Source organism: Castor canadensis, chromosome 10 (genome assembly GCF_047511655.1).
Source record: "Castor canadensis chromosome 10, mCasCan1.hap1v2, whole genome shotgun sequence".
NCBI lineage: Eukaryota > Metazoa > Chordata > Mammalia > Rodentia > Castoridae > Castor > Castor canadensis.
This window is the reverse complement of record NC_133395.1, coordinates 146,842,777-146,855,427: the sequence shown is the minus strand read 5'-3', so window position 1 is coordinate 146,855,427 and position 12,651 is coordinate 146,842,777. Positions and strand designations below refer to the sequence as shown.

The window sequence follows — 12,651 nt, the reverse complement described above, 5'->3', positions numbered from 1 at the left end:
GGGTCCCGCCCCGGCCCCGCCTCCTAGCTCCGCCCCCCGGTTTTGGGCGGCGCATGCGCACAGCGCAGCGCTCCGCGGGCGGCGAGAGCGAGGCCGGTCCGCAGCCGCGCGGCGCTCGGCGCCCCATTCATGCTGGGCAGCGGCAGCGCGGCCACGCAGTGGAGCCCGGGCGCGGTGGCGGCCTCGGCCTGGGCGGCCTGCGAGGCTTCAACAGCCCCGCGGCGGGACAGGAGGCGCGGCGGGCGACGGGGCGCGGCGATGGCCGGCGGCGGGGCGCGCCCCGGGGCGGCCGGTGAGTCGGGGTGCAACTTTCCCCGCGGCGCTGCGCTGCGCTGCGCGGGCGGCGATCGGGAAGGGGCCGGCCGGTCGGGGTCCCGGGCTACCGGCTCCTGCGGCCGGATGGGGGAGGTTCCCGGGAAAGGGGGGCCGCCCGGGATGGGGGTCCGGGCGGGTCGGGGACGGCCTCCGGCAGGCGGCTGGTGAGCGCCGGGCGGACAGGGGGTGTGCGTGGGGGACTGCGGCGCGCGCGTCCGCGGTCCGCGTGTCCCTGCGGCTCCGGCCGGGCGCCCGCGTGTGTCCGGGCGCGGTCGCGACGCCGGCGCTGAGCTGCCGCGTCCCCGCGCGGCCGGGTCGGACCGCGGCCCCAGGCCCCGCCGCCGGCCTCTCCCTGTCTCCCGGCCTGGCCCGGCTCGGCCCGGCCCGCTGGACCCCGCCAAGCAGCACTCCCGGGCGGCGCAGTGGGGGCGGGCGCTGCCCCCTCCTCGGGGCAGGAGAGAAAGTTTGCGGCGGCCCCGCGGGGTGGGCCCTGCGGGTGCCCGGGCCCACCCGAACCGCGGGCTCGGACCTCGCTCGGGCTCGGACCTCGGCCGCCGGCGAGCGCCAAGCTGGGCAGGCCCGGGCAGGGCTCCGCGGCGTTCGCGCAGGGCCACGGGCGCCGGGGCAATCTGGGGACTGCGCCCCGACCGGCCCTCGGGCGCCGGGGTGGAAGTTGGAACGCTTCGTGGGGACCCCGCCGCCCCCGTCCCCTCTGGCCTCGGCGCGGGAGTGGGCTCCGGGGCCAGCCCAGGCCCGTAGGGCGGCCGCCTGGCTGGGAGGGGGCGGTTTGGTGCCACCCGGGAGGCCGCTGCTCGGGCCTCCTCGGCTTCCCCCACGCTGGGCCTCTCCAGGGTCATTCTTCCCCGGAGGTTTCCCATTGCTTCCTGGACAGCCCCGGGCCTGGTGTGTGGTGAGGTTGGTGGCGGCCGCTTGGCTTGGGCTGCCGTGGGAAGGGAGACTGCTGAGTCCAGGGAGGCCCCTCCTGCCAGGCCAGACCCCAGGTGCAGCCCTAGAAGGGGGGTGGTGAGAGGGGCTCTGAGGGTCTGCTTAGTGCCTGGAGTGCCTCTGGCTCATCTGTGGGGTGCTGGGGCCACGCCCCTTGAAAGAAAGGGGTTGGGGGGAGGGGACCTAGCTGAGACTCAGTCCTTCAGCCCTGCTCCTGTGGCTGCCTTGGGCTGCTTGTGCTGTCCACCTTCTCACCCCGATGCTGGGTCTCCTGTCTGTGGGGTGGAGCTCCTCGTTTGCTCGCTTGGCCCTTGGGGAGCATCCCTAGGTTCCCTGGCTGGTTTGAGGTGTGCAGCAGCAGGCAGTCTTCTCATGACTGCCTAGCCCCAGGAACACCCAGCCCTAGGCAGAGGTGCAAAGCAGGGATTCCAGTCAGGGCCATGGGCTGGAAGCAGCACCGTGGGCCACAGGAAAGGTATTTCAGGCAGAGACAGCATGGGTGGAGGCCTGGGTCTGTGGACAAGGTTGGCAATCCTTGTGTGGCCAAGCTGCCCACTCTAGGGGTGCCTGTGGACAAAAGCACACGGTCTTCTGCACTGCGGGGAGGTGGGGGGTGGCTACCTGCATGGTGTGAGCCCCGGGAAGCTCCCTGTGCTCAGAGAAGGCTGGAGCAGCTGCCCAGAAGGACGGTCCCCGGATGCAGGAACTTCCTGAGGAGTGTGACTTCAAGGCCTCAAGTCTCTTGGACCCATAGCGACTAGTAGAGAGCAGGACCACTTGGGACCACTTCCTGTGAAGTGGGGGGGGGGCGGGGTGACACCTGACCATGGGAAACCACTGGTCAGGTGGTGCGAGCCCCTGAAAGATCCAAAATGGGAAGGGAATGGGCAGTGGGCTGTCACTCTGTGAGGATGGCTCTTAGGCCTTTGTTTCCCAGAATGAGAAGGACCCAGGGTGTCCTCCAGGGCCAGGAGAGGGAAGGGTGCACTGCTTTGTGTGGTCCATTGATAACTGGTCCTTTCTTATCCAGAAGTGGAGCCCCAAGCCTCTCCCTGGCTGTCCCTCTTCCATACTCCTAGCCCCAGAGTGGCTTTCTTGTTCTGGCTCTGACTCTGCCCACTCAGCCACTGTCCATGCCGGGGAGCTGCAGCCATTCTTACTGCCCCATCTGCATGTCTGGCAGGCTGACACCACAGACCTTTGCTCTTGCTGTTCCGTACCCCTGAGTGCCCCACCCTTCCAGCACCCAGGTGCTTGGTCCTTCCATAATAGGTGGTAAGGCCCCGAGGACAGCCTCTTTAGGCCCTGTGACCAGTGCTGCTCTGTCTTCTCTCTTGGAGCTTAGCATCTGTTGGTGCTCCCCTCCTGCCACCCAGCAGAACTCCCATAGCGAGAGTTGGGGCACCCCAGCCGGCTCTTCATGAGGACACTTTCCTGGGCAGACCCCAGGCTTGTGGGATTGAGCCCTAGCAGGTTGCCTGGCTGCACAGGTCTCTGTGAAGCTCTGGATTTGGCCCCTGCCCTGCTAGCTGTGTGACCTGGGGTCTGTCTGAGCCTGGAGTCCATTCTCTTCAAGGTAGAGAAAGTGACCCAGGCATCCTCAGTGGTCTTTGTGAGATGGTGGGTGTGAAGACTCAGACTTGGGCTTGGGATCCCCTCTTTCCTGGCCACCTGACCTGTGGCCCCAGGGCCAGTCCCTTCCTGGCAGCCTCTGTTGGGAGGTGGGGGAGAGGGCCCAGGGCCAGGCTGGAGTTTGGATGGTGGCTTTTTCAGCCGGGTCCCTCCTGTTTAGTATAAAAAGTAGAGCCCGTAATTGCATTAAGACATGTGTAATTATCCTGGAGGAGGGGAGAGCCCAGCCTCTGGTAATTGCAGGCCTGCTTTGAACTGATAAACGGTGAGTGATTCATGTTTTCTTTGGAGTTCACATGCACTCAGCTCTCAGCCAGACCCGCTGCCTCTGTGAGGAACCTGTTCTCTGACTCCCTGGTCCCTGGTCCCTCTCCTGGGCTTGGGCAGGAGAGGCCAGAAGAGTTGGGGAGGGAGTTCCTCTCCTGACTGCCTGTGAGGGCCTCTGGTGGCTGCTGGTCTTGGGGCAGTGTGGGTTTCTGGGAAAGGCAGCTTGACAGCCTGCTGGGAGGGGTCCTGTAAGGAGGCACAGCTCTGGGATTCTGGCCGGCACTCCTTGCTTCTCTGAGCCTCAGTTTCCCCATGTGGATGTGCACTGGGAAATGGAGCCACAAAGCCAGGGAGTGCTGCTGCTCTGCCCAAGCCCTGCTGGTCACTCCAGTTGCCCATCTATTCTTGCATTCATTCACAAATATTAACTGAGCCCTCCTAAGGCCCCTGGCTCTGGGAGACAGTGCAAACCACGCAGAGCCAGGCCCTGCTTCTCACAGCACTGCCAGTCTTCCTGGAGAGCAGACGCAAGTGACCAAAACTGTTAGTGAGGACTGTACCACTGACTGAGTGCTGGCAGCTCTGTCTTCATGAGCAGGCCAAGGGAGACTCCTAGCTGACCTGAGCAGGTGAGGGTGGGGCAGACCAGAGCACCGTGCACTCCAGGGGAGGACAGGGAGGCATGGGATGACCAACTGCAGCCAGCTCCCTGCCTGGACTTGGCAGAGACATTCCTGTTTAGGCCTCAGTGTCCCCAGCTGAGAAGTGGGGCTGCCAGTCTACATAAGGGGCATTTTATGAGAGTAAAGAGAAGGTGTGCACAGCCTGGTGGGCACCTGTCCTTTCTCCATGCTCTGTGTTGTCACAGTCAGGCTTCAGCCACAAAGGGGATGAGAGACCCCAGCACGTGGGAGCAGGTCTTGGGACCCCGACAGGGGACACTGCTGCCAGCACCTTTCAGGTGGGCCATGACCATCCCTCTCTTATCCTTGAGAGGGGCTGTTGTCACCCCCTTTACATGTGGGGAGACTGAGGCCAGGAAAGGGGAGTTGCCTCCTCGGGGCCATACAGCTGCAGAATGGCAATATGGATGTGCTGGGCTAGGGGAGGTGGCACTTTCCACAAGCAGTGAGGGGGGAGCAAAGCAGAATTTGGGGGTAGAGACCCCATGTGCAGGTTAGAAAAGTGGTCTAAGCTGCTTTGTGGTGTCCTGGCTGTAGGTGAACACAGGTGCCCAGGGCGAGAGGAAGGGGGCGAGTGCCACTGAGTAGGCAGTTTGGAGCAGATTTGATGGGGCAAGCTGTGATGGGAGGGTGGATGTGGTGGGAGGTGTCCAGGGCCTGGTGTGGTGTGGGCAGTGGGTCTCAGGCCTGGGGAGTACGGGTCTAGTCAGACGCAGACCGGGTCAGGGCAGAGGTGCTGAGGGCTGGGCCTCCTGCTCTCCTTTCTGGAGGGTTCTCTTTGCTTGGGTGGGTGTGAGGCCAGGGCCAGAGAGGCAGGGTTGGAGGCAGACCCAGGGTCTGCCGGGGAGCCAGGGGCCGGGTCAGTATAGGTCACTGTTACTGGGTGTGTAACCATGGGTGGTAGTAGCCACCCGCTTAGCTTCTGGATCTTTCCTTGGAGTGCATGTCTACAAGGGCTGGGCCAAAGCGAGCCAGTGAGTTGCCCAGGGCCAGGTCCCGTAGAGAGTGACCCAGACGGCCCCCAGCCCATGTTGAGGACCTCTGCTGTGTGGCTCTGTGGCTGGGGGATCCCCTGGGGACCCTGTGTGAGAATGAGCCCTGTACTAAGGACTTTTGAGCTGTGCAGAGAAGACCTGGTGGGTGGTAGTACAGGACATGGCTGCACCGGGTCAAGGTGGTGCTGGGTCCAGAGGGTTCCTGTCCTCATGAGACACAAGCTTAATTAAGCAGAGCCCTGCCCAGGGAGAGGGGCCAGCTCCTCACACCTTTGTGTGTCCCTGTGTCAGCAGACCTGACATCCTCTTTCCCCTAGCCCAGGCATCCCCACGGTGTGGACACAACCCCAAAACCAGGAAGGGGTCACCAGGGTAGCATGCCGTCTTGTTGGGGCAGGTCTGGAGTGGCCAGGGTATGGAGTGGGAATGAGTGCTGTGTCCCATCTGTGTCCAGCTTTTGTAGAATGACAGTGGGGGGGGGTGTCCCCAGCAACCTCAAGCAGGAAAGGAAGGGGTCATGCATCCTGGGGATGAGGAGCTTTTGGGGGTGGGGGGTTCTTGCTCCCTGGGGCATGGATGGGTTTTGAGTCAAAGGCGATATCTCCCAAGTTGGGGTGCTAGCTGGGGTCCCAGGATAGACCCTGGGCCATTGTCACCCTCTTCTGTGCACTCCTCTCCTCCTCCAGCAGGGCAGGATGCAGGCTCCAGTGCAGTGTCCTCTTGCCAGGCAGGTGCCTTAGCTGCTGCTGGTGGCCGTGACTTGGTCTCTGTGGTACTTGGCTCACCCTTAGCTGCTTGCAGGGCCTCAGGGTGGGACAGTGTCCCTCGTTTTCTCTAGCTTCTCTTGGGGGGCTTGGTTTCTTTCCCCTGGAGGTGTCCACACAAGATGGGTACATGCTGAGTCAGGAGATGGGGCGTGTGTGTGGATGTGCACGCTGTGCCCATGCTCACGCCTTCTCTTGCTGGTTCTTCCCAGGGCTGAGGCTCCCAGCCCCGTGATGCTCACCCCTACAGAACTCGAGGACCGAGGCCCAGGGTCCTGGCCTGCCATGCCGCTGCTACCTCTGAGCCCTCGGACACTGCCGATGCTGCTTCTGCTGCTGCTGGAAGCTGCATGGGTGGCCGTAGGCTCGGCCGGGGTGAGTGGTCGTCTACAGCCCGCCTTCCGCACCTTTGTGGCCAGTGACTGGGGCCTCACCCACCTGGTAGTCCACGAGCACACGGGTGAGGTGTACGTGGGCGCGGTGAACCGCATCTATAAGCTGTCAGGGAACCTGACGCTGCTGCGGGCACATGTGACAGGCCCCGTGGAGGACAATGAGAAGTGCTACCCGCCCCCCAGCGTGCAGTCCTGCCCACACGGCCTGGGCAGCACTGACAACGTCAACAAGCTGCTGCTGCTGGACTATGCTGCCAACCGCCTGTTGGCGTGCGGCAGTGCGTCCCAGGGCATCTGCCAGTTCCTGAGGCTTGACGACCTCTTCAAGCTGGGTGAGCCGCACCACCGCAAGGAGCACTACCTGTCCAGTGTGCGTGAGGCTGGCAGCATGGCAGGTGTGCTCGTCACTGGGCCGCCGGGCCAGGGCCAGGCCACGCTCTTTGTGGGCACACCCATCGACGGCAAGTCCGAGTACTTCCCCACGCTGTCCAGCCGCAGGCTCATGGCCAACGAGGAAGACGCTGACATGTTCGGCTTCGTGTACCAGGATGAGTTTGTGTCCTCACAGCTCAAGATCCCGTCAGACACACTGTCCAAATTCCCAGCCTTTGACATCTACTATGTGTACAGCTTCCGCAGCGAGCAGTTTGTCTACTACCTCACCCTGCAGCTGGACACGCAGCTGACCTCCCCCGATGCTGCCGGCGAGCACTTCTTCACCTCCAAGATTGTGCGACTCTGTGTGGATGACCCCAAGTTCTACTCATATGTGGAGTTCCCCATCGGCTGCGAGCAGGCTGGGGTGGAATATCGCCTGGTGCAGGACGCCTACTTGAGCCGGCCCGGCCGTGCCCTGGCCCACCAGCTGGGCCTGGCTGAGGACGAGGACGTACTGTTTACTGTGTTTGCCCAGGGCCAGAAGAACCGCGTGAAGCCGCCTAAGGAGTCAGCACTGTGCCTGTTTACACTCAGGGCCATCAAGGAGAAGATCAAGGAGCGCATCCAGTCCTGCTACCGCGGTGAGGGCAAGCTCTCACTGCCCTGGCTCCTCAACAAGGAGCTGGGCTGCATCAACTCGGTGAGTGGGCAGGCAGCAGCCCATACCCGGCTGCTCTCTTCTCATCCTACCCCAGCCCAGGGAGGAAGGAGCTGCATCCGCCATGCTGGTCCCTGGGACCCCAGCCTGTGCCTCAGGAAGTGGGGATGGCACTGCCCCATATAGTCCCCAAGCCCTTGTGGAAGACTTTGGACAGAGCACTGACCACATGGCTGGCACCGTGCTAGGTGCTAGCCGGCTGCACCTTGGTCTCATTTTGCAGGCAAGGTTACTGGCTCAGATAGGTGGCTTGATTTGCCCAGGGTCTGTCACATAGCCAGGAAGAGGCAAAGCTAGGGCCAGACCTAATTGGGTGCCTGAACGAGATTCCATCTCTGTGGAGCGCTTGTTTCCCCATGCTCCCTGGACCCCCTGCCCTAGTCTAGTTTCCCGCTGTGGGAACTAACCATAGCTTATGCATCCTCTCATTGGGGTGGCCAAGCTGTACCTGTGCTGGGTACTCAGTAGCCATGCAGGGCCCACCCCTCCCTAGGTCTGACCACGCAGGAGTACCTTGGCTAGAGCTATTGTTCACTGAGGATGACCTGAGGCTCAGGCCAGGCCATGTGAGAAGTGACCCTTCACCCAGAGCCACTCGTAGACCCTGTGCTGCTGCTACCCAGGGAGGCCCTCCCCTCTCTGGCTACAGGGTAGAGTGGGGTGGCCAGGGTCCTCGTTTCTCTTCTCTCAGGTATGCAGTGGGTGTGTGCACAGGGCCAGCCTCCCCTTTGTTTTTTAAGGAAGGCATTGTACGTCCACTATACATGTGGAGAAACTGAGGCTTGGAGTGCCCAGCCAAGTCCCCCCACTATGCTCTCTGCCCTCTGGTCAGGGACCTGCCCTTTTCTCCCCAGGGTGCTTCCCAGTGCTCCCAGCCTGGCTCAGCTTCCCCTGCTCAGTGCACATTAGGGTCTTCTTCCTCAGCACACCTCAGATCGGAGAGGGGAACCAGCTGGCCTCTTTCCTCTCCCTGTGCTCCTGCCCCGTCCACCCATCCTTTCTTCCTTAGCGTGGCATGGCTCTCTGTGCTGATCCCCAGCTGTCTCTGGGACCTCACCTATCGATTACTTCTTGCATGCACAGCGGCCCTTCCCCTCATATTTTTAGGTGTGGCTGTCTCCCTCCTGTCTTAAATAAGCGGGTTCTGTCTCTGCACTTCGTCTTCCCAGAGGGAAGACTGTGCTCCCAACCTCTCCTGCTCCTAACTGTCCCCTCCTCTGTCTGTCCATCAGCACTGCTCTGGGGGTTCTGGGGTAACTTCCTGGTCCCTGTGGCTGCTCTTCCTTCCTCAGGCCACCCCTTCCTCCCTCCTCCCCTAGGGTTGGGTGCAGTGGGCATAGGTCTGTCCCCAGGCATGCCTGTTAGCCTAGGGCAGCTGGCAGAGCCTCACCTTTTCTTCCGTCTCTGCAGTGAGCCCAGGAATGCCTGAGCCCTGGAGTTGTGGGGCCTGTCTTGGCTTTCTTGGCCATGTGCTCGCTCTGAGAGGCCCTCCTGGGCCTGCCTTCTCCAGGACTCCCTAATGGCGGGGGTGGCCTGTGCTCGGGAGAAGGTGTTCACGGCTCGTCTCTCACCCTGTGTCTCTTGTAGCCCTTGCAGATCGATGATGACTTCTGTGGGCAGGACTTCAACCAACCCCTGGGAGGCACAGTCACCATTGAGGGCACACCCCTGTTCGTGGACAAGGACGATGGCCTGACTGCTGTGGCCGCCTATGACTACCGGGGCCGCACCGTGGTGTTTGCTGGCACGCGCAGTGGCCACATCCGTAAGGTCAGGCCTGCGTGGGCACAGGGTCAGTGACGGGGAGGGAAGGGGCATCATTTTGCTCCATGCCCCGTGATTTTGAGGGGCTCAGGGGCCGGGGTGCCTCTGAAGGGCCCCTCCCTTCTGGGCCTCCCACAGGAAAGTTTCCACTGTCCATCTGGCATGTGTCTGGGGGCTGAACGGTAGGTGGGGACTAGTGAGGGGCCCCGGCCTCGTGTCTCTCCCGTGACTGTCCACTATGCACGTCCCTTCAAGACGAGGCTGGAGCTCGTTCTGAGGCTGGCCTGTGTGCCCTCTCTGGAGGCTGTGTGTAGGGAGAGTGGGACAGGCCTGAGGCCCCTTCCCTGCGGGGCCCTGCTCCTGGCTTTGGGAGATCTGTTGTCTGCTGCAGCAGCACCCTGCCCTGCCCCCACCCGCCCTGCACAGAGCAAGGCCAGGGACAAGGCAAGGGAAGGGCCGCACCTCTGCCCTGGGCTGTTCCTAGGGAGCAGGGGGACTACTCAGGGCCTGCTGGGCCTGAGTCCTCGTGGGGGTGGTGCTGTGCAGTGTCCCTCTGGTTTCTAGGCTTTCCTTTCCTCTCCAGAAATGCTGGGCTGGACCAGGTCAGAGCCCCCTGCACAGAGATGCAGGAAGGGTGTCTTGGAGGCCATGGAAAGATGGGAGCTGCCTGTGTGTGGGGTGGGCAGTGGGGGACCTGGCTGGCCTGGTTGAAGGAAGCTCCCAGTCATATTCAAAGGTGGGGTGCTTCAGAGAGCCAGCAAGCAGAGGTCAGGGATGAAATAACAGGATAGGCTATGCTGACACAGGTCCCTGCCTGCCCATGTGCCCTGTGGGTGGGGCAGGGCCTGGGGCCAGTATGGTCTGGCTGGTTCTCAACCCCTGGACCCTGTGTGTGGGAAGGTGTCTCCAGTCTGCTGGGAACCATATTCTAGTGCTCGCTGTGTCTGGATTGCTGTGGCACCTCCCCTCCCCTTCAGCTTCCCTTTTTGGGACATGAGCCTGGACACCATGCTGAAGTGACTGAGGGTGGCCTTGGGGCCCTGGGGTCTCTGCTGCTGAGTGTGGGGCCCCAGGGTGTCGGGTGCGCTGAGGTCCTATAGGTTCTGCTCACAGTGGCTGTGGGGGGTGCGCTGCACAGCTTAGGCACCTGCCTGAAAGATGGCAGGCCAGCTCAGACCCACCCATGCCACACTGCGGGAAGCCCTTACACCCATGGAGTAGGCCTGGCTTGTGCAGATTCTGCACCATGGTCTGGTGTGGACTCTTCTTCCTCTCCTAGGGAGCCCTGAGGGGCTGGGAGCCACTGAGAGGCCCATGGGTGTGTGTTAGGGTCAGTTCTGCCTGGATAGAGCCAAGGTGCAGTCAGTATGGAGACATTCCTGCAGGGTGCCTCAGTGCCTGCCTCCCAGCTGGACACGGACTCCTGGGCTGGGAGTATTCACTTTGGTGGTGGGCTGAGGGGTGCACATAGCATGTCTGAGGCTTACGAGAACAGGCTCCTCCTGTCTGATCTCCCCTTGTAGTCTGGACCCCAGGGGCACCTTTTGGTATGAGCTTTGGCTATTCCCAAGTCATGGTTGGCAATGCTCCCCTGTTCCCACAGAGGGGAAACTGAGGCCCAGAGTCTGGAACTTTGCAGTTAGGCTTAGGCCATCCATGAGCAGAAGCCACAATGAGCCTAGGGAGCCACCTTCAGAGGTTGTCTTCTTCCTCTTCTACCAATCCCTCCCCTCGTCCATTCCATCTCCCCCCACTCCAGCTCTGGGAGGGGGCTATTTAGACAGCTGCTGGAGCCTGGCTGGGGAGGTGAGGTCATGTGCCCCTGGTACCCCTTTTACCCTCAGAGCCCAGTGCCCTTGCCAGGCCCAGCACCCATGTACCTGCCGCCCAGAGCATCATTTTGGGCACTGGCTCCTCCCACCAGGCTGCAGGCTGCATCTGGGGTCGGCTCCCCTGCCCAGGCTGTGGTCTGGTGATGTCAGAGTCGGCACTTGGGGAGCTGGACTGAGTTTGGTTTGGAGCTCTGCAATTGCATGGGGTGGGGGGAACACACCCCTCAGGATACAGATATGGCCCTGTCAGGAGGGACTGCCACCTGACTCCTTTGTGTCCCATGTATGATCTTTTGTACCCCAGTGTTGTGCAAATGGGTGTATTTCAGCTTGTTTCTCGTTTCTCTGCTCTCTTCATTGGCTGTGTAACCTCCAGCCTCTCTGGGCAGTTTCTCCTAGCACCTCCCTAGAGCCTGACATCCTCCTGCTCCCATTGAAGGCATGTATTTGAGCATTCATGTGTGCTGACATCTCTCGGCGGCCACACCACAGCTCCATTATCTGTTCCGGTTGGGAAACTGAGGCATGGGGCAGTCAGGGCACATGCCCAGGTTTGTTGGCTACAGGATCCTTACTCTTCCCTTTCTATGGGTTCATGGAGGATATGATGGCCTCAGCTGAATTCTCAGAGAGTTGGGCCCCTGCTTTGTGACCTTCCCCTCCCTCTCTCGGGGAGCCTTAGATCCAAAAGCCCCTTACCCTGCTGTTCTTGCCCCCAGCCACTGACCTGGCAGGGATCTATCTAACACTGTGAGTAGTTCACGTGGTGCCCTCAGTGCTCCCTGGGTGTGGGGTGGAGTGCCTTCTGCCTGGCCTGCCCTGTAACCTCCCACAGGTCCCATTGCTTGGCCTTTGGCTTAGACACTAAGGACACCTACGTCTTGCTGGTTGTGCAGGCCTCCTCTTCACTGGGCCTGGCCTTCAGGCAGCAGAATTCCCATACTCCTTACCTCCCCCGTGTCACCCTGACCGAGCCTGGGTATGGGAATAGCTGTGGTCCAGGACCAGAGCAAAAAGCCTGTGGTCCCCTCTGCTTCAGGACAACAGTGAGCCCTTCCTCCTGAGCTCCTCACCCACCTTGTGTAGGGTCTGGTCCTGGCTCCTCCACTGTGTATACGTGGAAGTTCCTCTTGCCCCTGAGGCTGTGGGGCCAGCACTGACTGTGTACTGTAGGAGCCTAGGTCCACTCCTGCCCTCTCCCTGCACTGCATGCTGGATCCTGAACACTGGGGACCCACCAGCCCATTGCCTGGCCCAGGGCTGGTCTGCGGTGCCCCCCCACCCTTCCCAGGCCTGGTCCTTGCAGGGCTTTAAAAGGCCTCTGGGAGCTCCAGAGACTTGGCTGGCCCCTGGCCAGGTCTGCCAAACGTGGTGTTGTGTAAAATCGTAGCTGATTAATTTAAGACCTGCCAACTTCAGCTGCTCAGGGCTGGCTGGGGTGCCCCGGCCTCCCATCCCTTCCCCAGAGCCCTGCCTGCCACCTGCCCCTCCCCCCACATGTCTCTCCTGGGCATCCCTCCCGCCATGCTCCTGGGCCTCCAGAGCCCCAGCCCTGTACATGACTTTCCCAAGACTTCCAAGGACCCTGTGCTCTGGCAGGCGCCCCCAATTACAGCTCCTCATGTGAATCCTGTAGAGCTGGCCTGGGCACCTCTATGAGGGAAGGAACAGGCCCAGAACCCCACAGAGTGGTGCCCAGACTGTCATGCAGCAGGGAGGGCTGTGCCCTTGGCAGGGTGAGGGCAGATACCCCAGGCCCTTGCACTGTGCTGTCTCCACTGCAGGACAAGGGACTTGGCCCTGCTGAGAAAGCTTGGCCTCTGGCAGCCCCACCAGGCAGGAGTGTGACCATCTGCCTGAGCATCTGGTTTTTCAGGAGAATCTGGATATTTTGTGTAAGATCTCTCAATTGTTGAACATTGGCCACTAATCCACATTTTAAGACAGCATTATTGGCCAGCCT

At 61.6% G+C, this 12,651-nt stretch overlaps 1 protein-coding gene across 3 annotated transcripts in view; it reads left to right on the top strand.

Annotated features, from left to right (window-relative positions):
* Positions 1-252: 252 nt before the first annotated feature.
* The window catches only part of Plxna1 (plexin A1), a 53,781-nt gene continuing 41,382 nt past the window's right edge, over positions 253-12,651 (top strand). The window contains exons 1-3 of one of the 3 annotated variants that reach the window (XM_074044568.1): positions 253-292; positions 5,814-7,074; positions 8,680-8,862. In XM_074044568.1, coding sequence (XP_073900669.1) covers positions 5,836-7,074; positions 8,680-8,862 — 1,422 coding nt within the window. In that variant the 5' untranslated portion in view covers positions 253-292; positions 5,814-5,835. Of the gene's footprint in view, positions 293-5,410; positions 7,075-8,679; positions 8,863-12,651 lie in introns of those variants that run through there. The other 2 variants (XM_074044567.1, XM_074044569.1) reach the window with 2 other exon arrangements.